This window comes from Coturnix japonica, chromosome 28 (genome assembly GCF_054131305.1).
Source record: "Coturnix japonica strain WE chromosome 28, WE-NBRP24, whole genome shotgun sequence".
NCBI classification, from domain to species: domain Eukaryota; kingdom Metazoa; phylum Chordata; class Aves; order Galliformes; family Phasianidae; genus Coturnix; species Coturnix japonica.
In genome coordinates, this window is record NC_140690.1 from 2,217,125 (window position 1) to 2,237,907 (window position 20,783).

Sequence of the window (20,783 nt, forward strand, 5' to 3'; positions counted from 1 at the left end):
CAGATCTATGAGGCAAGAGCTGCTGTGGGTCAGATCTAAGGGGCAGGAGCTGCTGTGGGGCACATGTGGGTCAGATCTATAAGGCAGGAGCTGCTGTGGGGCACATGTGGGTCAGATCTATGAGGCAGGAGTTGCTGTGGGGCACATATGGGTCAGATCTATGGGACATAAGCTGCTGTGGGGCTGCTGTGGGTCATATCTATGGGGCTGGAGCTGCTGTGGGGATGATGTGGCTCAGATCTATGAGGCAGGAGCTGCTATGGGGCAGATGTGGGTGACACATATTGAACAGGAGCTGCTGTGGGGCTTATGTGGATCAGATCTATAGGGCAGGAGCTTCTGTGGGGCAGATGTGGGTCAGATCTATGAAGCAGCAGCTGCTGTGGGGCACATGTATGTCAGATTTATGGGGCAGGATCTGCTGTGGAGATGATTTGGGTGAGATCTCTGGGGCAGGAGCTGCAGGGGGGCTTATGTGGGTCAGATCTATGGGGCAGGAGCTGCTGTGAGGCTGATGAGGGTCACATCTATGGGCCAGGAATTGCTGTGGGGTAGATATGGCTCATATCAATGGAGCAGGAGATGCTGTGGGGCAGATCTATGGGGCAGAAGCTGCTGTCGGGTATATTTGAGTCAGATGTATGGGGCAGGAGGTGCTATGGGGAGATGTGAATCTGATCTATGGGGCAGGAGCTGCTGTGGGACAGATCTATGGGACAGGAGCTGATGTGGGGCTGCTATGGGTCAGATCTATGGGGAAGGAGCTGCTGTGGGGCAGATGTGGGTCAGATCTATGGGGCAGGAGCGGCTGTGCGTCAGATCTATAGGACAGGAGCTGCTGTGGGGCTGATGTGCATCAGATCTATGGGGCAGGAGCTGCTGTGGGGCAGATCTATGGGACTGGAGCTGCTGTGGGGCACAAGTGAGTCAGATCAATGGGGCAGGAGCTGCTGTGGGGCTGATGTGGGTCAGATCTATGGGGCAGGAGCTGCTGTGGGTCTGAAGTGGGTCAGATCTATGGGGCAGGAGCTACTGTGGGGTAGATGTGGGTCTGATCTATGGGGCAGGAGCTGCTGTGTGGCTGATGTGGGTCAGATCTATGGGGCAGGAGCTGCTGTGGCGCTGATGTGTGTCAGATCTATGGTTCAGGAGCTGCTGTGGGGCAGATGTGGGTCAGATCTATGGGTCAGGAGCTGCTGTGGGGCAGATTTGGTTCAGATCTATGGGGCAGGAGCTGCTGTGGAGATGATTTGGTTCAGAACTGCTATGTGACAGATGTGGGTGAGAGATTTTGAACAGGAGCTGCTGTGGGGCTTAAGTGGATCAGATCTATAGGGCAGGAGCTCATGTGGGGCAGATGTGGGTCAGATCTATGGAAAGGAGCTACTGTGGGTCTGATGAGGGTCAGATCTATGGGGCAGGAGCTGCTGTGGTGCTGATGTGGTTAAGATCTATGAGATAGGAGCTGCTGTGGGGCAGATGTGGGTCAGATCTATTGGGCAGGAGCTGTTGTGGGGCACATGGGTATCAGATCTTTGGGGCAGGAGCTGTTGTGGGGCACATGTCGGTAGATCTATGTGGCAGGAGCTGCTGTGGGGCAGATGTGGGTCAAATCTATGGGGTAGGTGCTGCTGTGGAGCTGATGTTGGTCAGATCTATGGGGCAGGAGCTGCTGTGAATCAGATCTATGGGGCAGGATCTGCTGTGGGTCATATGTGGGTCAGATCTATGAGTTAGGAGCTGCTGTGGGTCAGATCTATGGGGCAGGAGCTGCTAAGGGGCACATGTGGGTCAGATCTATGAGGCAGGGGCTGAGGTGGGTCAGATCTACGGAACAGGTGCTGCTGTGGTGCTTATGTGGGTCAGATCTATAGGGAAGGAGCTGCTGTGGGGCAGGTGTGGGTCATATCTATGGGGCAGGAGCTGCTGTGGGGCTGGTGTGGGTGAGATCAATGGGGCAGGAGCTGCTGCGGGGCTGATGTGGGTCAGATCTATGGGGCAGGAGCTGGTGTGGGGCTGATTTGGGTCAGATCTATGGGGCAGGAGCTGCTGTGGGGTAGTTGTGGGTCAGATCTATGGGGCAGGATCTGCTCTGGGGCACATGTGAGTGAGATCTATGGGGCAGGAGCTGCTGTGGGGTAGATGTTGGTCAGATCTATGGGGCAGGAGTAGCTGTGGGGCATATGTGAGTCAGATGTATGGGGCAGGAGCTGCTGTAGTGCAGATGTGGGTCAGAACTATGGGGCAGGAGCTGCTGTGGGGTAGTTGTGGGTCAGATCTATCGGGCAGTATCTGCTCTGGGGCACATGTGAGTGAGATCTATGGGGCAGGAGCTGCTGTAGTGCAGATGTGGGTCAGATCTATGGGGCAGGAGCTCCTGTGGGGCACATGTATATCAGATCTTTGGGGCAGGAGCAGTTGTGGGGATGATGTGTGTCAGATCTACGGAACAGGTGCTGCTGTGGGTTTATGTGGGTCAGATCTATAGGGAAGGAGCTGCTGTGGAGCTGATGTTGGTCAGATCTGTGGGACAGGAGCTGCTGTGGGGCCTATGTGGGTCAGATCTGTGGGACAGGAGCTGCTGTGTGGCTCATGTGGTTGAGATCTATGGGGCAGGAGCTGCTGTGGGGTAGATGTGGGTCAGATCTATGGGACTGGAGCTGCTGTGGGTCTGATGGGGGCTAGATCTATGGGGCAGGAGCTGCTGTGGGGGTGATGTGTGTCAGATCTATGGGTCAGGAGATGCTATGGCGCTGATGTTGGTAAGATATATGGGGCAGGAGCTGCTGTGGGGTAGATGTGGGTCTGATCTATGGGGCAGGAGCTGTTGTGGGTCCGATGTGGGTCAGATCTATGGGGCGGGAGCTGTTCTGGGGCAGATGTGGGTCAGATCTATGTGGCAGGAGCAGCTGTCGGTCAGATCTATGGGGTTGGAGCTCCTAAGGGGCAGATGTGGGTCGGATCTATGGGGCAGGAGATGCTGTGGGGCTGATGTGGGTCAGATCTATGGGGCAGGAGCTGTTGTGTGGCTGATGAGGGTCAGATCTATTGGGCAGGAGCTGCTGTGGGGCAGTCGTTGGTCAGATCTATGGGAGAGGTGCTGCTGTCGTGCTGATGTGGGTCAGATCAATTTGGCAGGAGCTGCTGTGTGTCAGATGTGGGTCAGATCTATGGGGCAGGAACAGCTGTGGTGCTGATATGGGTCAGATCTATGGGGCTGGAGCTGCTGTGGGGCAGATCTGTGGGACAGGAGCTGCTCTGGGGTAGATGTGGGTCGGATCTATGGGGCTGGAGCTGCTGTGGTGCTGATATGGGTCAGATCTATGGGGCTGGAGCTGCTGTGTGGCTGATGGGGATTAGATCACAGAATCACAGAATCGCAGAATCACAGAATGACCCAGGTTGGAAGGGACCTCATGGATCATGAAGAACAAACCCCCCTGCCTGGCAGGGCCACCAAACATACACCTTTACTAGATCAGGTTGCCCAGGGCCCTGTCCAACCTGGCCCTGAACACCCCCAAGGACGGGGCATCCACAACCTCCCTGGGCAGCCCGTTCCAGGGCCTAACCACTCTCCTAGTAAACAACTTTCCCCCTAACATCCAACCTAAATCTTCCCTCTTTCAACATAAATCAGTTTCCCCTAGTCCTGCTATTATCAGCCCTTTCCAAGGGTTTACTCCCCTCCTGGCAGTAAGTTCCCTTCAGGTACTGAAAGGCTGCAATGAGGTCACCCCGCAACCTTCTCTTCTCCAGGCTGAACAAACCCAACTCCCTCAGCCTGTCCTCATAGGGGAGGTGCTCCAGCCCCCTGATCATCTTCGTGACCCTCCTCTGGGCCCCTTCCAACAGCTCCATGTCTTTTTTGTACTGAGGGCTCCACACCTGGACACGGTACAACAGATGGGGCCTCACAAGAGCAGAGTAGAGAGGGACGATCACCTCCCTATCCCTGCTGACCACCCCTCTCCTGATGGAGCCCAGGATCCCATTTGCTTTCCGGGCTGCCAGAGCGCACTGCTGGCTCATGTTAAGTTTCTCATCCATCAGGACCCCCAGGTCCTTCTCTGCCGAGCTGCTCTCAAGGACCACTCCTCCCAGCCTGTACAGGTGCCTGGGGTTCTTCCAACCTAAGTGCAAAACCTTGCACTTTGCCGTGTTGAACCTCATTAGGTTCACTCAGGCCCACCTTTCAAGCCTGTCAAGGTCCCTCTGAATGGCATTCCTTCAACTGCACCACTCAGCTTAGTGTCATCATGCACACACACCCATGTGGACAAATTCTGTATAATCATCTCCTCACTCTGGTGATCAAATCTCCCCGAAGAAGGATCCTGCAGCTCCACCATGGCACCTTCTAACTGAGGAAGAGGACCTTTGGTGAAGAAAAGAGCACTTGGGCAGTATGAGTCTCCAAGCACATGTGCTTCGTGTCTCCAGGCTGCTGCTGAGCCCCAAAGGTGCTGTAAATCCATATAACTACCTTTACTTTTGCAGTATGACTGAATTAGACACAGAAATATGGATAAAAGAGGCATTAAAATCAGAGCAGTTGGCCTTCAAGGCACACAGCTTTCAAAATGGCTTGGAGAGCAGAGCAAACTCTTTGCAAGTAACTATTACCACACAGTTCCATTTGGCTAAGTCAAAACATGTGCATTCTATTCGAGTATGATGATCTTTACATGCAGTTTATAACTGTAAAAAGGTATGTTTCAACTTGGGGAGAGGGGAGCTGTGGTGAGAGCCATGGTTTGGAATCCTTCAGGGCCAGCATGCTTATCTGTGAGTCTGAGGGAGACGCCTCCAGGCCAAAGCAGGTGCTACAGAGAGAAAGGTTTGACACAAATGGTTTTATTTGACTGCTAGAGACAAATGAGTAGGAAGAAGCTATGATTTCTTTGCTGACTGCTGGTAAATCAGAACTGCAGACTGTAGGAGAGCTTAAAGGAGCAGTAGTAGGAGTGTGAATGAATGCTCTCTGTTCTGCACTAGGATGGATGTGTGACCAGCATGACATACCAATCTTCCACTCCCAAATCATGCTTTCCTGGAGGGCCTTCAAAACACTCTCACTGAGCCAAAAAAGACACTTTCTGGGCAGGGAAGGTCCCCAGAATGCCCATAGCCCCACCTGAGCACCTGACACTGGCACTCTGTGCCTGCCTCACTGAGCCTCTTTGTATTTTCACCTCTGCCCAGCATCATGTAGAAGGGCTGCCAAGGGCTGTGTGCCTGCGTGCTCCCCTTGTGACAGCATTGTGTTGTAGGTGCCAACAAAGGGAAAGCACGGACAGTGCAAAGTAGCTGATAATTGCATTAAATGGGACTGTTTTGGCAGCACTTTGATTGTGTGCTGGACATACTTACACGGATCTTCATTAATTTAGGGGCTGAAGAGAGGCTGCAGCTCATTGCACAACATTCAGAGGTTCCCTCCCACATGCAAACGCATCTTTTGAAAAGCCAAGCCTTGATCTCGTTTGAGGTACCTTAGAAAATGTAACTGCAGTGGATCTGCTGAAGCTGAATTATTTGTGGAGAGAACATATTACATGTCTTCCCTTAGATCTAGTCACTACTTATCTCACATGTGCTGTTGTATTAGACAGAAAAAGCACAAAATGGTGTACTTCCTCTTGTTCCAAAGGAAGTGACAGTCGTTATTCTTTCCAGCAAATCTAATTGCATCAATTGTTTCTCACACAATACTCACAATTAAGGTTTCCAAAAGAACAGCTAAACTATAAAGCAGAGGGGAGCTGTTATTCACAGGTGTTGGATTAGATCTAATTTATGAGTGTAGCAGAAGCTACTTAGATGCGGGTGCTTAAAGCACATTCCTTCCTCCTATATTCTGAAAGAATACTTAGACCACTCAAGGATATTTCAATACCCTGAGCTTTTCCTGGAAATGCTTGAATATGGCGTAGGCAAACGAGAGATAAAGGAGAATCTTATAGCACAGGCAGATGACTAATGATGGTGCAAGCCATAAAAAAACACAGGACTGCTAACAAGGGAATGGAGATCAGCTGAGTAACCAAAAGAACAGGGTTTCAAATATTCATTTTTACACAAATGCAATTGTGATAGAGTAGGTGCATTATTCCGAGGGAAGGCAGAAAGTGAGATAGAGTAAAAGCTCTGCACTGTGCTGGTCACAGCACATTCAGCATTTTGCAAGCAGCTCCCAGCTGCATAGAATTGAGCAACACACCCATGAGCAGCCCACAGCACTGGAGGTGCTGCTGCCCTGCTGTCACCTACAGGTTGTGCTTAAAAGTACTACTATATCATAGTATCATAGTCTTGTGCGGGTTGGAAGGGACCTTAGAGATCATCGAGTCCAACCCCCGGGATTCGAGCCTCTGTGTAGCAGAGCGGCACTTCTATGTGAATACTTATGCTGCAGCTCTCTCCAGCTCCTCCAGATCTGAGCAAGACTGGATCAAAGAAGGGTAAGGTGCCATGTTTTTTGAGGCAGCAAGGTTTTTTATTCATAGGGGAAAAGAGGTGTAGTCCAACATGAACATGTGCCTCTAAAATCGTTGTCAGTCTTCAAGGGAGGGAGCTGGAATTTCATCTGATTAATTTTTCCCCACTCTCAGTTCTCAGGAGGGTCACCGGCTGAGGAACTGGCAAAACTCTTTTCCCATTTTGTTTTCAACCTTTACCTTTTGTCAGCTCACTCTGCATCTTCTAGATCCCAGCCACCCCCAGTTTCCAAACACACCACCTTCTCACCCATCCTCTGCTCATACATGAGGTACCGCCAGCTGATGTTTATTCAGCTCAGAGAACAGCAGCGTATCTAACGGTCTTTAGTTATTAACACAAAAATCTTACCATGTGCTCACACCAAGACAATCTGGTACCATCACCCTTTCAGGTCATGCAGCAAAGCACTTGTTTGACTGCTTTTGAAAGATTCTTTTTCTTGCACTATCCCCTCAATACTCTTCATGTTATCTAGATGAGAACAAGCCACATCTGCTTACATCTCCTTCCAGATGTAACAGCCCTGGCAATCCTAAGGCATACTTCCTGATTGCACTGCTGCAACCAGCATTACACATACAGTATTGCATAATGTAGCCAAGTGTGGGAACAACCACACAGCCACAGGCAAGCTGTCACCTCAAAAGGAAAGTTCGTTCATGTTTTTCATGGCGCTGGGACTGCAGAGTGCATAAGTGAATTCAACATTCTCTGTATTATTACCAGAATTCAACAGGGATGGAACCTTTACAGCACAAATAATTTTGTTTGAGCACAGGCTTTGAAGACTATAAACTATTTGACCATTGCACGAGTTAGAAAATAAATTCTAAGTCTTGAAATATTCTCTACATACTTAGGAGTAAAATGCCCTACATTTTGAGCAGTTCTCTTGGCAACACTGTGAGGTTGCTACCTCTGGCTTTGCACGTGCTCTTGAACCAGGAGGAGGATCTGTGCTCTTGTCCCCTTAGAGAGCATTTGTGCTTTTTCTCATGAGTTTCCATTCTTTCCATGCTAAAGAGGGAAGGTGATGTGCCTGTAAACATGTTGTAGTTTAAACCTTCTGGTGCTGCACGCAGGTGCTGTGGGAGGGATTACCTTGTTTGTGGCAGTCTGGGCTGGGGGTGTGTTTGTGTGAAGATCTGCAAGGTGATATTTGCTCCTCCCAGACTTCTTATGGGACATGCACGCATGCAAGCAAATATGTAAAAGAAAACCCACTTCAGGTGTGTTGCATTGCTCCAAAGGAGTGTAAGAAAGGAAAACACCAGTTACATAATAGAAGTATTCTCAAGAAGGAATTGTTTAATCACAAACACCTTTCAGTCTTAATAAAACTAAATTAGATCTTCTCTAACAGATCAGCATTTTATCCACAGTTGTTATACACACAAAAAAAGAGAAAAAAGTAGATTATCGTTTTAAAATGTAGCATTGCTATTATAAAAGAAAGGCTGGATGTTCTGCTGGTACAGCTTCTCCCTCACAGTTTAGCATTAAACTGTGTCAGCATCTTCTCTAGCTTCAATGCTAGTGCCATGTTACCTTTAATCCTTAATTTTCCTGACATGAAGGCCATGGTTGGCTTTAGTTTACCTAAAAAGAAGACACAGAATCATCAGGAAAAGGAAAGGAACTGGAGATTGCGATATCATATAGTAGTTACTTTGCTACCAAGTTCTACTGTAAAAGCATCAGAAAAGAGGTTCAACAGATTGACTGGATGCTTTCTGAAGCTACGCTCTGAAAAGTTCAATAGCTACTGAACAAAGCAGTAGATATTTTTATTATAAAATCATGGACTCACAGAGTGACTTACGTTGGAAGGGAATTTAAAGGCCATGCACTTCCAGCTACAGCTCATCCAATTCCAAGACCACAAAGAGAGGTGAGCCTGTCAGCTCATCCATCAGCAAGATGTTTCCTGCCACCAGTAGCTGCCTCAGTTCTGCCAAACCCGTTTGTTACTCACCAGTGAACATCTTCACAAAGTCGCCACTCGACATGCTCATCACAACATCAGCTGCTGCAGGAGGCTTCCCAAACCCAGCACTCCCACTGCTGGTTTTCAGGTCAAGGTACCAAGTGCCTCCTTCATCACCTGAGTGGAACAGGGAGAACCTGTGGCAGCACCACAAGGACTGATGTGCCCTGCCCTTTGCTACCCCCGCCTGCTTTTCTCTCCCATCTTCGTGCTAGACGTGCTGGAGGTGCTGTGCCAGAAGCTGCCCCGCGCTCTCTGTGCAGACAAGGTCAGCCCCAGCAGATGCCCCACAGTGCCACAGTGTCAGGGGACAAGGCAGTGGCTGCTGGTGGAGCTGGAGGCAGCAGGGGTTTGGAACAGAACTACCATGCTGACCCTGTGCAGCACGGCCAGCGGGGTGACACAGCAGAAATGAAACACCAGGAAAACACACCACAGTCCCCAAAAGAGCAGCACATGCTGCTGATGCAGAAAGCATCTCCCTGTGACAACAGCAGCAGGGTAAATCCCACATGTGCTGAAGTTGGCTCTGAAAGGCAGCATCTTATAGAGCACACCCAAAGATGTCCCTGTTCCTAGACCAGTTATAAAAGACAAGTATTTACATGTGAAAATACAGACTGACTCTTGCTAGAAAAGTGAGCATTTGAGAATTTTACAAGTGATGGTCTTACCTGACAATTCAAACTGAAAGACGCCCTGCGTGGATTTCACTATTTCTTTATTGAGTTCTCCCTGAATAACTCTGAATGTTTCTGCAACAGGCCCCGCTGAAGCTGATTCTTTATTAAGCTTGGCTCCACCTGATGCCTGTGAAGCACCTAAAAGAAACAGATGGATTCTCTGTAAAATGCTGGAACGCTCTATCTCACTTATCTTTCTAAGAATATATATGTTTTCAGCAGTTCTTCTGCAAAAGCTTCTAAGGTGTGAATCAATTCACTACTTTAATCAGCAACTTTCTACACTGCAGTGAATGTGCTCATTTAACATTAAGAAAGAGCATTTGCAATTTATAAGGCATGTAATGCTTAGCAGCCCCTAAAAGCCATGCAGAAGGTCAGTGTATCAGGAAATAATTATTCTACTCAGTGAATTGCTACTGTGTTGGAGATCTGGGCAGTTGGCAGTATCAGTTCCTGGCAGAAAAGTCTAAGTGCGCACTCACAAATAGTATTTTCAAGGGAACTGGGCTCTTTTCAAACTTAGCCTCTTTCTTTCCTATATTTGTTTTGGCACTCCTATAAAACATATCCAGTATTCCTATTTGCCCTCCAATAGAAACATCACTATTCTGAAAAAGTGAACCTGATGCTTTTGTAAAAAAACAACTTCTCTATTTCATCTTGTAGACATTCACATCATGTACGACTGTGAGAACTTCATGTAGGAATAGAAGCTTCTCAAGTTCTCACACTGCAAGAAAGATGTAACACTCCTGCAAAATATGCTGATTGCTTGTGATTTTTTTACAGCAATATTTACTCATAATCTTCATACCACTTAACTCTGGTGGTAAAAAGCAAAAAGGTTGTTCAAAACAAGGTGCTGATTATGAACTGTGAAAGTTGCAGACACTAAAGTCACTTCCATAAATCAAACAGCCCAAATACAAGAGATTTTGCCACATAGCTTGAATGTAGTCCAAAAGTAACTTGAAATAGAGGAGGAATTCATTATCATCACAAATAATCGACATGTACATGCAGAGGTTGCCCTTCCACGGCCTTCTGATTATGTGGCTGTCATGTCAGTTTCAGCATCCAAGAAGAAGTCAGGCATCAGGGGGTGACCTAAAGGGGAGTTGAACAATAACAGTAAGCCCAAGTAAGGGTGAACAGCACAAACAGGAATCCATTCTGAAGGCAACAGCACCTCAATTTACCAGTAAATGAACTACAGGTTGAAAAAAGACAAGGTGACATGTTTAGGTTCTGGTACATTTAAAATCAGACCCAGAAGCCTCTTACAAATTCAGTCAGAAACATCTGAAGATGAAGAAACACTATCTCACTATTTGGTAAATAGTAATACATGCGCTTGTGGTGCAGGTCTATTTTCTTTTTGCTAATGGGTTTAAAATATATATATATATATATATATATATTTATATAGGCATTGATTATTAGAGCCTCAGTGGACTATTATGTGCTTTCCCAGAATCCACATTCTCAAACGTGAGGCAAAGCATCTTTTGACTGAGTCAAAGGAATATATCCATATTCCCCATATGGCCTTCCTTCCTTCGCAAACTTCTCATTTTAAAGATCTCTTTTGCCTGGTGCAATTGCATAGACATCAAAATCCTTAACGCCTTCTTCTCTCAGTAGAACTTCATCAATAATGAAGTTTCCAGTGAAAGTTTTCGGCTTTGTTAAAATGCAATATGCAGCATCTGCAATTATGTCAGTTTTTCTGCACTGCTTCTCTATTCCGGATCCTCCCAGCATATCCATAGCAGCTGTATGTATGGCTGGAAAATTCAGAGGACAGGAAATTACAAGTTTAACACTAATGACATCACATACTCATCTCTTTGGCAAATGCATAAACTTTATTCTCCTCTCACATGAAAGTAAATCATGAGAAGACTAAACTGTGAAATACCATCAACCAGCGAAGAATGGTCAACCAGCAAACAATCCTCAAAGTGTAAAGATTCCCTTACTTGAAAAGTATTAAAGGAACCAAAAGAGGAATAAAGGGAAGAACTCCTTGTAATATTCATATTATTCAATGCTTCTATCAATACTTTCCACACAAAGACTTCCTCTGGCTTTATTTAGGACATGAAAAACTAACAGGACAACTATCTTTCTCAAAGTGAATGTGCATCAGCAATTAACATTTTCTGCAGCCATTACCATACTGAAAATCTCAATTTTAGCCCCACAATAACTTGTGAGATAACAAAGTGACTCTAAGTTAAAGATGAGAAACCCAATAGCACAAACTCAAACTTTTCCTGGCTTATGCTCCTCTACTTTCACATTACAGCCAATTATTATTGTTCTAAATATAGCAAAACTATGGGCAAAGACTGATATGAAAAACCATCTACTGTCCTGCAATCTGCACATCCTTCCATCTATTTCATACAAAGTGCTGCTGGTTTTCCATTAATTCATACATTCAGCATCTTCCACTTTGACCCTGCAGTACCTCTACTACTCATTCACACTCTTACATCCTTTTGGCAGGCTACCTCTTTCACTTTTAGTTAAATCGAGAGCTCATAACATCTCACTATCAGCATATTTTCTTGTTTCAAGGAGCTGGATGAACCAATAGAACCATCCTAGCACAGTGTTAATCTCCAGCATTGAAGCTGATCACATATATATGATGTTCTTTAAATTAAAAACTTTGTAATTGTAATGTAGATTCTACAGAAGTCACCTCTCTCACTCTCTAAAGTAGTTAACTTTTGTTTTGGCAGTTAAACCTTTCAAAACAACATTTTTCTTCCTAGACTGAACATTACAAACTTTTATACTTCAGAACATGAACAGTTTTCATCAAGGAAACACCGATACATACAAATTTTGAAAGCTCACTTGCTGCTTCTAATGCTTTCAAGACACTGGTCTCTTTGTTCAGCAGCTACCAAACCTTCAACAGCAGCCCTGGTCCTCACTGACCCATGGACAATAAACTGGAGCTAGTATAAGATGGGCACACCAAGTTATTTTTCTGCTATGCGGCCCTTCAGTGTGCTGTGACTTGCAAGAAGTGTTGGATGGTTGTGTGAAGAAGCAATTGATTTCCCACTCAGCCAAAACTTTTTTTTTTTTTACATCTACAGAGGTACATATCTTGTCAGCTTCATCTATTTCCTGGCAATCTAACTAGCTGGGGATTCTAAATATTGACATAAATGTCCAATGCTACTCAGGGATGGTGTGCAAAACAAAGTTCGAGTCATGTTGAAAGGAGCAGTGACAAGACAGGAGAAAAAGCAGAATGTGCTCAGGCTGAAGGCAAGTTTAAGTGAAAACAGGAAGGCAACAGTGAGAACTAGGAAAGAAAGCCAATACCCACACAACATCTTTGATCACAAAAAAATACACAGAAGTGCTCGGTGTTCTGAATCAGTCCTAAATAAGACCACCTGTATAGGAGAAAACACAACAATTCAAAATAATCACCTGTTTTAGGCCATAAAGCATTGACAGCAACTTCTCCTTTAAATTCTTCTGCCATTCCCAAGACACACATGGACATGCCATATTTACAAATTGTGTAGGCTACAAAAAGCACACAAAAATCCCATATTTAGTAGGATACATATTTAGTCTACACATAGAATTTTACTTTTGAAGGATGTAAGTCACGGAAAAATCAACTTTCTGGGGTCAAAGCATCATCTTCCTAGAGTACAGAAACTCTCCCAGCTCCTACCACCCCCTTCAGATACAAACTGACCCTTTTACATGAGTATTGAATTGGGGAGGGAAAAAAAAAAGGAAAAAAGCACGTTGTAAATCCTTTTTGTATACTCTGAGAAGGGGGTGTTGCAGAGAAGGAACATGGACCTGCAAGAGGAGTTTAACCATGTTCCAAGTGTTGAAGTTTAAAAGATAATCCACAGGTTTAAGATGAGCAACATATGTTCTAGCCCAAAGACGCAATTGGGGCCTCCTTCACTCCTCAAAGATAATTTCTATTTAAAAAGACAGCAATGAGCTTTATCGCTACCAAATCAAATGTGGAAGCATAGAGAAAAAAAGATTTTGCCTTCCTATCTCTATTGGGAATAGAAAACATGGTGTAGTATTAAGAAATCCTATGAAAAACTCTTAACTCTTACCTGCAGAACCTTCTTGGAAATATAAGCCTTTCACCACCACTGAAGACTTTTTGTACAATAATCCAAGGCTGCCCACAACAGAACTGCTGCATTCTCCAAAAGCAGAAAAGGAGTGACTTCTAAAAACAACAAAACCAACCAATTCTAACGTTTTGATACTCAGTGCAGCTCTCTGTAATTTAATTCTTTTGGCCCTCTGAACACAGAGGACCAGTAGCTCAACACGCTGTAAAGGCAAAGTCCAGGATCACAATCCCAATGCAGGGTGCCAAAGACAAGAGCCAAAAATCAGATTTTCAAAAATGACCATGATTTTCCTTAAGGCTTTCACAGTAAAACTCAGTTTGCAAGTAACTGCATTTAACCCAATAAATCCCCACAAGTCTGTCCAACCAACCAGCAGGCTGACACAGCTGTGCAAACGACTTGTGACTGAGCCCCTGTGTACAAAGGTGTCACACAGAGTGGAAGCACCAGTGAGATAAAAAGGAACTGGGAATATTGCATGAGCATATCAGCACAGTGTGAGGAGAACCAAAGTTCACCTGCAGCTGAGACTTCCAAGGGAAGCCAGTGGCAACTTGTTTATCTGCTATAATGTGGGTAGGAAGAGCATGAACAAGGGAAAGGCGTTGCTGAGTGGCATGGGTGATTCAGTGAGAGCAGACACTGGTAGTGCCTTGCTTAGGAACATGGTTTACCAGGACATGAGAAACTAGCCATAGATGAGAGGTAATCTTAGAACTTGGAAGGTTGGAAAAGACAATATAGTCCAACCTTCAACCCATCCCCACTATGGCCACTAAACCATGTCCTTCAGTGCCACATCTAAACCCTTCCTGAACATCACCAGGGATGGTGACTTCACCACTTCCCTGGGCAGCATGTTCCAATGCATCATCAATCTCAGTAGGTAAAATCAAGCCTGGTGAACCTGATTGACTTCTGTGATAGAATGAAAGGATTTGAGGCCAAAGTGATAACAGCTGACACCATTCACATTAGCAAGGCTTTCATTACCATCTCTCAAAATACTTTTGTATCCAAGTAAATACATAATAGTCTGGATGGTTGAACAGCCTAAGGGGTAAGAGAAATGTTAACTGGACAGGTTCAGGGAGTTAGAATCATGCAGGTGGGCTCCTTTTGCAGCAGGCACGGCCGCAACCAGGGCAGCCCACAGGCTGCACCGTGGGCGCTTTCTGCACTCGTACAGGATCTCATGACTACTGCTTGCAACACACAGGAACGAATAAGGTCAACGTATGTCCCCGTTCATTAGCAGCGCAGAAATAACGCCGCAGCAGTCACTCAATTCAGATTCCACAGCACACCCACAGCCGCACTTTGCCCTCCGGACGTGCACACAGCTCAGCCCGTGAGCAAACAGCACCGAGCGGGACTCCGGGTCCGACCCAGCCGCTCCGGGGCCACCGTGCCCGGCCGCGGCCTCCACCCCGCGTCCCATCGCCCTCAAGGGGCTGCGGAGCACGCGTCTGTCCCTCCGCCCGGCCCCGGCCCCGGCCCCGGCCCCGGCCCCGGCCCCGGCCCCAGCTCTGCCCCGGCAGCTCCTGTGGCTCGGAGCTCGCGGCCCCGCCGAAGGAAGGAGGAAAGCCCAGGTCGCCTTACCCAGTGTTGGGCAGCATGGCGGCACGGCCATTGGGCGGCTGTCGGCTCGGCACGGGACGCGCTCCCCGCTCACACCGCCCTCCGCGCAGCCGCGGCCCGGGGAGCCGGGCGGAGCCAGGGCCGAGCGGGGCGGGATGAGGGGCGGGTGATGGAAGTATCGGGATGAGTTCCCTGCGGGAGTACACCTCGTTCAACCAAGCCAAAGCCTTGCACGTTTTCACTGACAAAATTAAAATCGCATCTGAGATCTCGCCCTCAAGGAAAGGACTGAATGACCAAACTGAAGTGACAACTGAAACGATTTATTATTGAAACAACCTGTCCTTATAACTATCGGTCTATCCACTACCACCTCGGGCCACTATGCGGGCGCCGACATGACCCCACTGCAGGGCGCTCACTCGTCATCTTCATCACTGTCATCTTCATCGGTGCGCAGCCAGCAGCCTTCCTCTACCCAGACAGAGCTGGTGAAAGGTGGGCGCTGCGGGTCCTCCCAAGGCTCCCACTCCTCTGGCATCACCGTGACTTCATGCTGTATGTTCACCGTGAGCGATAAGGAGTGGAAAAGCAGGCCGGCCTCAGGAGCACGCTGCTCTTGCTCTCTTGGGCGCCAGGGAAGTTCCTGCAGTGCTGGGTTGCGTGGCAAGCTGTCTCCCATGTAAGATGAAGCGGTGAACGACAAGGAAGTAGAACTGTCTCCAGGGCTCCAGCCGCTGTTTGGTGGCAGCAGGGACGGGTCCAGAGGCTGGTTCATTCCCCAAGCTGCTGCAGCACGCATTGGCCGGCTGTGAGAGGCTCGAGCTCGGCGTCGGCTGCGGTTTCTCCTTTGGCGCTTGGGAGGCCGGGGTCCCCTGGCTGCAGCCGCCTGGGTGCCGGCTGCCGGACCCGCTGCCTGCAGGCAGCCCCTGCGGGAGCAGGAGCAGCAGCAGCAGCAGGAGCAGCAGCAGGGGCCCGTCTCGGCTCTCCTTCTCCGGGCAGATCTCGGCCTGCACTGCTCGAGGAGCCGAGAGCTCTCTCCTCCGAAGTCTGGGTTCCAGTTGACGAGAGGCTGCAAAAGGCAAAGGAGAAGAGTCAGTTGTTATCACCTTGCGCTTGAAAGACAGCAAGGTACAGGAGATTTTCAATTGCTAAAGACGGACATGGGAGTGAGCAGCATCACGAGCCGATCCTTGACCACCTCTTGCAGGGTGGGAGCGTCTTTGCTCAGTCCAATTGAAGTTTGTCCTTGCAGACATTTCTGCGACAAAGCGGTTTTCGCTGTGCCACTCGGCAAGTGAAATCCTTCTGAACACCCTGGGGGTTCTGATGGGGTGTCATTGTGATGGCACGTGTTTGTGATGGGGGCTTCGGCCACTCCCAACATGGAGTCACAATGATCACCCCAAGGTGATGCCCAGCCCTTTTCACCAGAGCTGTGCTCTGTCCTTTCATCCCCATCTTGTCTCAATGCAGTGCTGCTTATAAATCAGATTATAAATCAGATATAATTCCATGGGCTTTTCTGAACTCTCATGATCTGCAAACAAGAAGAGAGCAAGAGTTTCTACTGCTTTGTCCAGTATTTAATGAAATGTTCATCTCTGATCTGTGGTTTCATCTCAGTTGAAAGCTGGTTCTTTTTTTGCCTGTTTAAATGTACAAAGTATTTGTTGAGCGAGGGTCAAATCGCAGCTTTTACAATGTTGAGTTCTGGCCATGTTTTGGATCTGTGATATCCACATTTACTGCCATTCAAATCATTCCTCAGTTCCCTTCAGCAAAACTTTGGAACAGAGCAATTAAACATGAGGCAAAGTGACAAAAAGCAAAACATAAAACACATACATAAAAATGTTATTCAACAAGTAAAGTAACTGTCATGGGTTAGCCCTCAGCTGTACCTTCAGAAATGGCCTGGAAAAGCACATTCTTTTTCAGTCAGTCAGCCTCCTTGATGATGATTCTCTTTCTTCTTATTTAGAGACTTAAAGCCATCCCTGTCTTTCCTCACATGGCTTCCTAACATTGCATCTGTGTTAGGAAAGCTGGGATTTAAATGTGATGCAGTATTTGAAATGAGGCTGGAAAAGGTGCTGCCTTCAAACCTTGGGAGGAAAGCATTACTAACAGAATATTGGCCTCTCATACCACGCATCTACAAAATGCCCGTCCTCATTTTGACTTGACATGGTGTAAGCATGAATAAGATGTGGATCTCTAAGAGAAGACGTAACTAAATCCTGCTGCAATGCCCAGCAAGGAGAACATTTTTTCTGTAATGACTGTGTATAATGACTCAAAGAGAAGACATATAACAGTATTTCTTTATGTTTTGTGGATAATACTTCTTTTGGTTTTCACCTTTTCTGCAGATAGCAAACTGCCCTCTGTTACTGTGAGATGTATGCCACCTAACTGAACGTGATTTTGCTGGAGATGCATCCAGAGCAGAACAAAGCTGTCTCTGGCTGCCCCCTGTGTTTTCCCCTCTCCATTAAAGCAGTAGTTCATCCTGTGGGATGAAAGCTTACTGTGCTGCCCTGGGGGATAGTGATTGTGAATGGCAACTGTGTCAGGGCTGTGTCTGGCTGCTTGTGTGGTTGTACACATGTTTAGAGGGGAGAGAGGACAGGACTGTCATATCCATATATAAGCCATTATGGATTCGAGCCCAATGGAACAAGAAATTCTGTAGCAATAGACAAGGAAAAACAGAAAGATGGAATCTTTGTTTTCTGATGTTGTGTTTTTGCTATACTGCTTATCCAGGGATGAGCATGTGTCCTAGAGGCAGCATCATGGGAACATAGACAGGTATCCCACCACCTTCCACTCAGGTCCTCAGTGCTGTGCTGTGGGATATTGTGGGAGCTGATGGTGCTGACTATGAGGTGTACTTGATCCTTGCATGACAAACTTTCATGTGGTGCCATTCTTGGACTTTATGCTCTAAACAGACAAGGCTGAACAATGTGCCAGTCTGCTCTGCACTGGAAGGACAAACCCCACAGTGGGTGCTAAAATTCTTCTGGACATTTGCATTCCACAGGATTTTTACATGAGTGTAGAAATGCTCTGCTTATAAATCCGTTCCTCAGGTCACAGCTTTTGTAAAAAAGAAGTGACTAAACAAACTTGTTGCCCTGTTATCAGAAACTGAAGAAAAACTTCAGATTCTTTTACTGGCCGTTCCAGTTAATAAGTGAAAGAAAACCAGCTCTAAGGCCTGTGTAAAATACAGGCGCTATCTGCATGGTGCTGAAGGTAATGAACGACGCTGATCGCTAACTGTACCAAGAAGAAAAGGTAAGCTCAGCCTTCAAGTCCCCACGGGCTCTGTTTCGATGACCTCTTTCATTTCATCAGCTCCACTGGCGCGTTTTTTTCCCAGCCTGAGTAGGGAAAAATCCAGCTATGTGTGTGTGCCAGCAGAGGGAGCGCTCAGCACACAAGATTGAATCACGGAATATCCCGATTTGGAAGGGGCTCTCAAGGATCATAGAACCACAGAATAGTTGGGTTGGAAGGGACCTCAGGGCCCACCCAACCCCTGCCATGGGAGCGCTGCTACCCAGCAGGTCAGGTTAGAACAGGGCCATCCAACCTGGCTGACCCCTTTACTTTAACCCTTTGAGGCTGAGCTGTCAGCCCATGGTTCACCCATATTTTGCCTGGATTTTATTTATTGTGGTGGTGGCCCAAATGTGGTTTGACTCCCCACCCCCAGTTTCTTTTAAGGCTAGGGCCCCTACTTGTTCTTAGGCTTGTGGCTGGATTCTCTGACACACGCTGAGAATCATTTACTACATATTTCCTACATTTAAAGTCAATGATTGACGGGATTAACAGACTACAAGCTGTGAAAGCTGAAAGGAATGAGGGTTTATTTAAAGCAATCAGTAGATAAAGCTTATCTTTGTTATAGGTAACATTCCTTTTTCATCAGTAACTCAGTGGTGCAAATGTAAGCTGAAAAGTAGAGAAACAAAATCTGTCCCTCTCAAAGAACTAGCATAGATTTCTCACAACTTATAAGCCAATATGATAAACTGAAAAGGCCAGAATTTTTATTTCTCTACTCATTGGTGTTTCTGCACATCTCATTATTTAAAGGGACTCTTCCTTGCTCAAGTATGATGGTCTTCTGAGTTCCCAACCTGAAGTCATGGCTGTGTGGTACCCTCCTGCACCAGCTCTGCTTTGGGGTCTGGCAGTTCCTTCTGTAACTGCCCCCTGCCATTCCCACCTGGAGATTATGCTAAAGAATGGAGAGGGAACTTTGCAAATGAGTGAGGACAGTAGCACAGCACCTCCTGAGAAAGGCTTACTTCCACAGACTTTTATTGGTGGGCTGCACACATCAGCTTGATGTTACCTTAAGGAAATGAGAAAGTGAAGAGAAGGGACAACTGCACAGTAGACAGCCAAGAAACAAAGCCATGTAGTCCCCAGAGGATTTTCTTCTCCAGTGTCAGCAAGTAGTAAGGATGAGGAAGGTGACAATAACTCTTCTTGTCAGACTTTTCCCTCTGTTAGCAAGGGAAAATGAGGAAGAAAAGTGTATGCATTTCCTCCATAGCAGAATAAAGCTTAAGCAAGGCAACCTCTGTGCAGGAAAACAAAAAAATCTTCTCTTGTATTTCCTTAATGTGAACAGTACCTTCTAGCTTTCCCCCTTACTTTCTCCCACTGATACGAACCACATGGCATGGGCACTAGGTTGTGGAACACACCTTTTTCATCAATGGATGAAGTTTTATCAGGGTGGAGGATAACTGCCACATCATTATTTCCAGTTGTAATCTTTGTCCTAAGGGTGTGTTAGCATGTGTGGGATGTGGTACTGGGAGACTACAGAGCACAAAGTTCTGGATCTTTTTTCCCTATAAATATGAACTGTACTCCATAAAAACGCTTTGTCCAGAAGGTTGTTGTCAGCTATTTCTTCATAAGCTGAGAGCTTGCTTTTTTATTATTATTAATTTTTGTTTTTATTTATTTATTTATTTATTGGGAGGGGGGAGGGGGAAAGAAAGCATTAATGTGATATGGGGGAATGCAGAGATTCAGACTTTGGAGTAAAAGGAGAATACTGAAGGCCACATCTATTCACCAAAAACCACATCTCTCAGAACTCCAAGTTTACCAGGCCCAAAATGGAGGGAATAAAAGATTAATGCTGTTGCCTCATTCAAAACTGGGAAGAGACAAGCCCAGATGGCTCGTTTTCTTATTTTCTTTGCCTGCGGAATAAGTGTTACACTGCTGTTGACTGTTAAACACATCCTAACTAAGCAATGTCCTATGTTTGTGTTTATCATTTTGATTGCTGTCATTTTCCTTTCTTTGTAGAAAGGGAGAGACCCAAACAGAGTGAGGTTTTCTCCATAGGAAATGAACCCTGCTCCAAGAATTCTGCAGCCTGAACAGATGTGACGCACAAGACAAGTTTGTCAGCCTATTACAAATGGGCAGTTGCCTGAAGGACTGCAAATGGCCCTGGGATTTCTGTGACAGAACTGAAAATCAGCCCCTCAGCAGCCCAGCTTTGTCACCACAGACTTTCAGCCCTTCCCTCTGCCTTTCTGTGGGTGCAGCAACTGGCTAAGCCTGAGCTCTCTAAAGCATCTTATAGAACAGTACATCTGCGCTCACAGGTCAGCAGTAGGAGGGCAGAAGTGGAAGGACTGTGGGTCTGCCATAGCATCTGTGCATCACTCATTGATAGCTAATCCAATTCTGAACAGAGGATCTCACACTTAGCAACGCAAGAGGGCTAAGAGAATGATCCAGTTCCACATTCTTAGTGTTGTGAAGCACACTAGGGAATAACTTGGGGAGACAGCCTGGAGACCCAAGTGTCAGGGTTTC

General features: G+C 46.7%; 1 protein-coding gene across 1 annotated transcript; it reads right to left on the reverse strand.

Moving 5' to 3' along the window:
- Positions 1 to 10,609: 10,609 nt before the first annotated feature.
- Positions 10,610 to 19,617, reverse strand: LOC146756039 (uncharacterized). Its single transcript, XM_085524775.1, has 6 exons — positions 19,593 to 19,617; positions 15,885 to 15,981; positions 15,708 to 15,838; positions 14,931 to 15,101; positions 12,640 to 12,738; positions 10,610 to 10,964 (listed from the first exon to the last, which is right to left on the reverse strand). The coding sequence occupies exons 1-6, from the start codon at positions 19,615 to 19,617 to the stop codon at positions 10,753 to 10,755; spliced, it is 735 nt and encodes a 244-aa protein (XP_085380901.1). The 3' UTR covers positions 10,610 to 10,752.
- Between the last annotated feature and the right edge of the window lie 1,166 nt (positions 19,618 to 20,783).

What these genes read in the sequence shown, in the direction of transcription:
- LOC146756039 (XM_085524775.1), bottom strand. Translation starts at nt 19,617, where the DNA reads ATGTGGTTCGTATCAGTGGGAGAAA. An exon ending in GCCATGCTGCCCAACACTGG is followed by an intron (nt 12,739 to 14,930) that starts GTAAGGCGACCT and finishes TGCTTTTTGTAG; the next exon opens with CCTACACAATTTGTAAATAT. An exon ending in TGCTTTATGGCCTAAAACAG is followed by an intron (nt 10,965 to 12,639) that starts GTGATTATTTTG and finishes TGAATTTTCCAG; the next exon opens with CCATACATACAGCTGCTATG.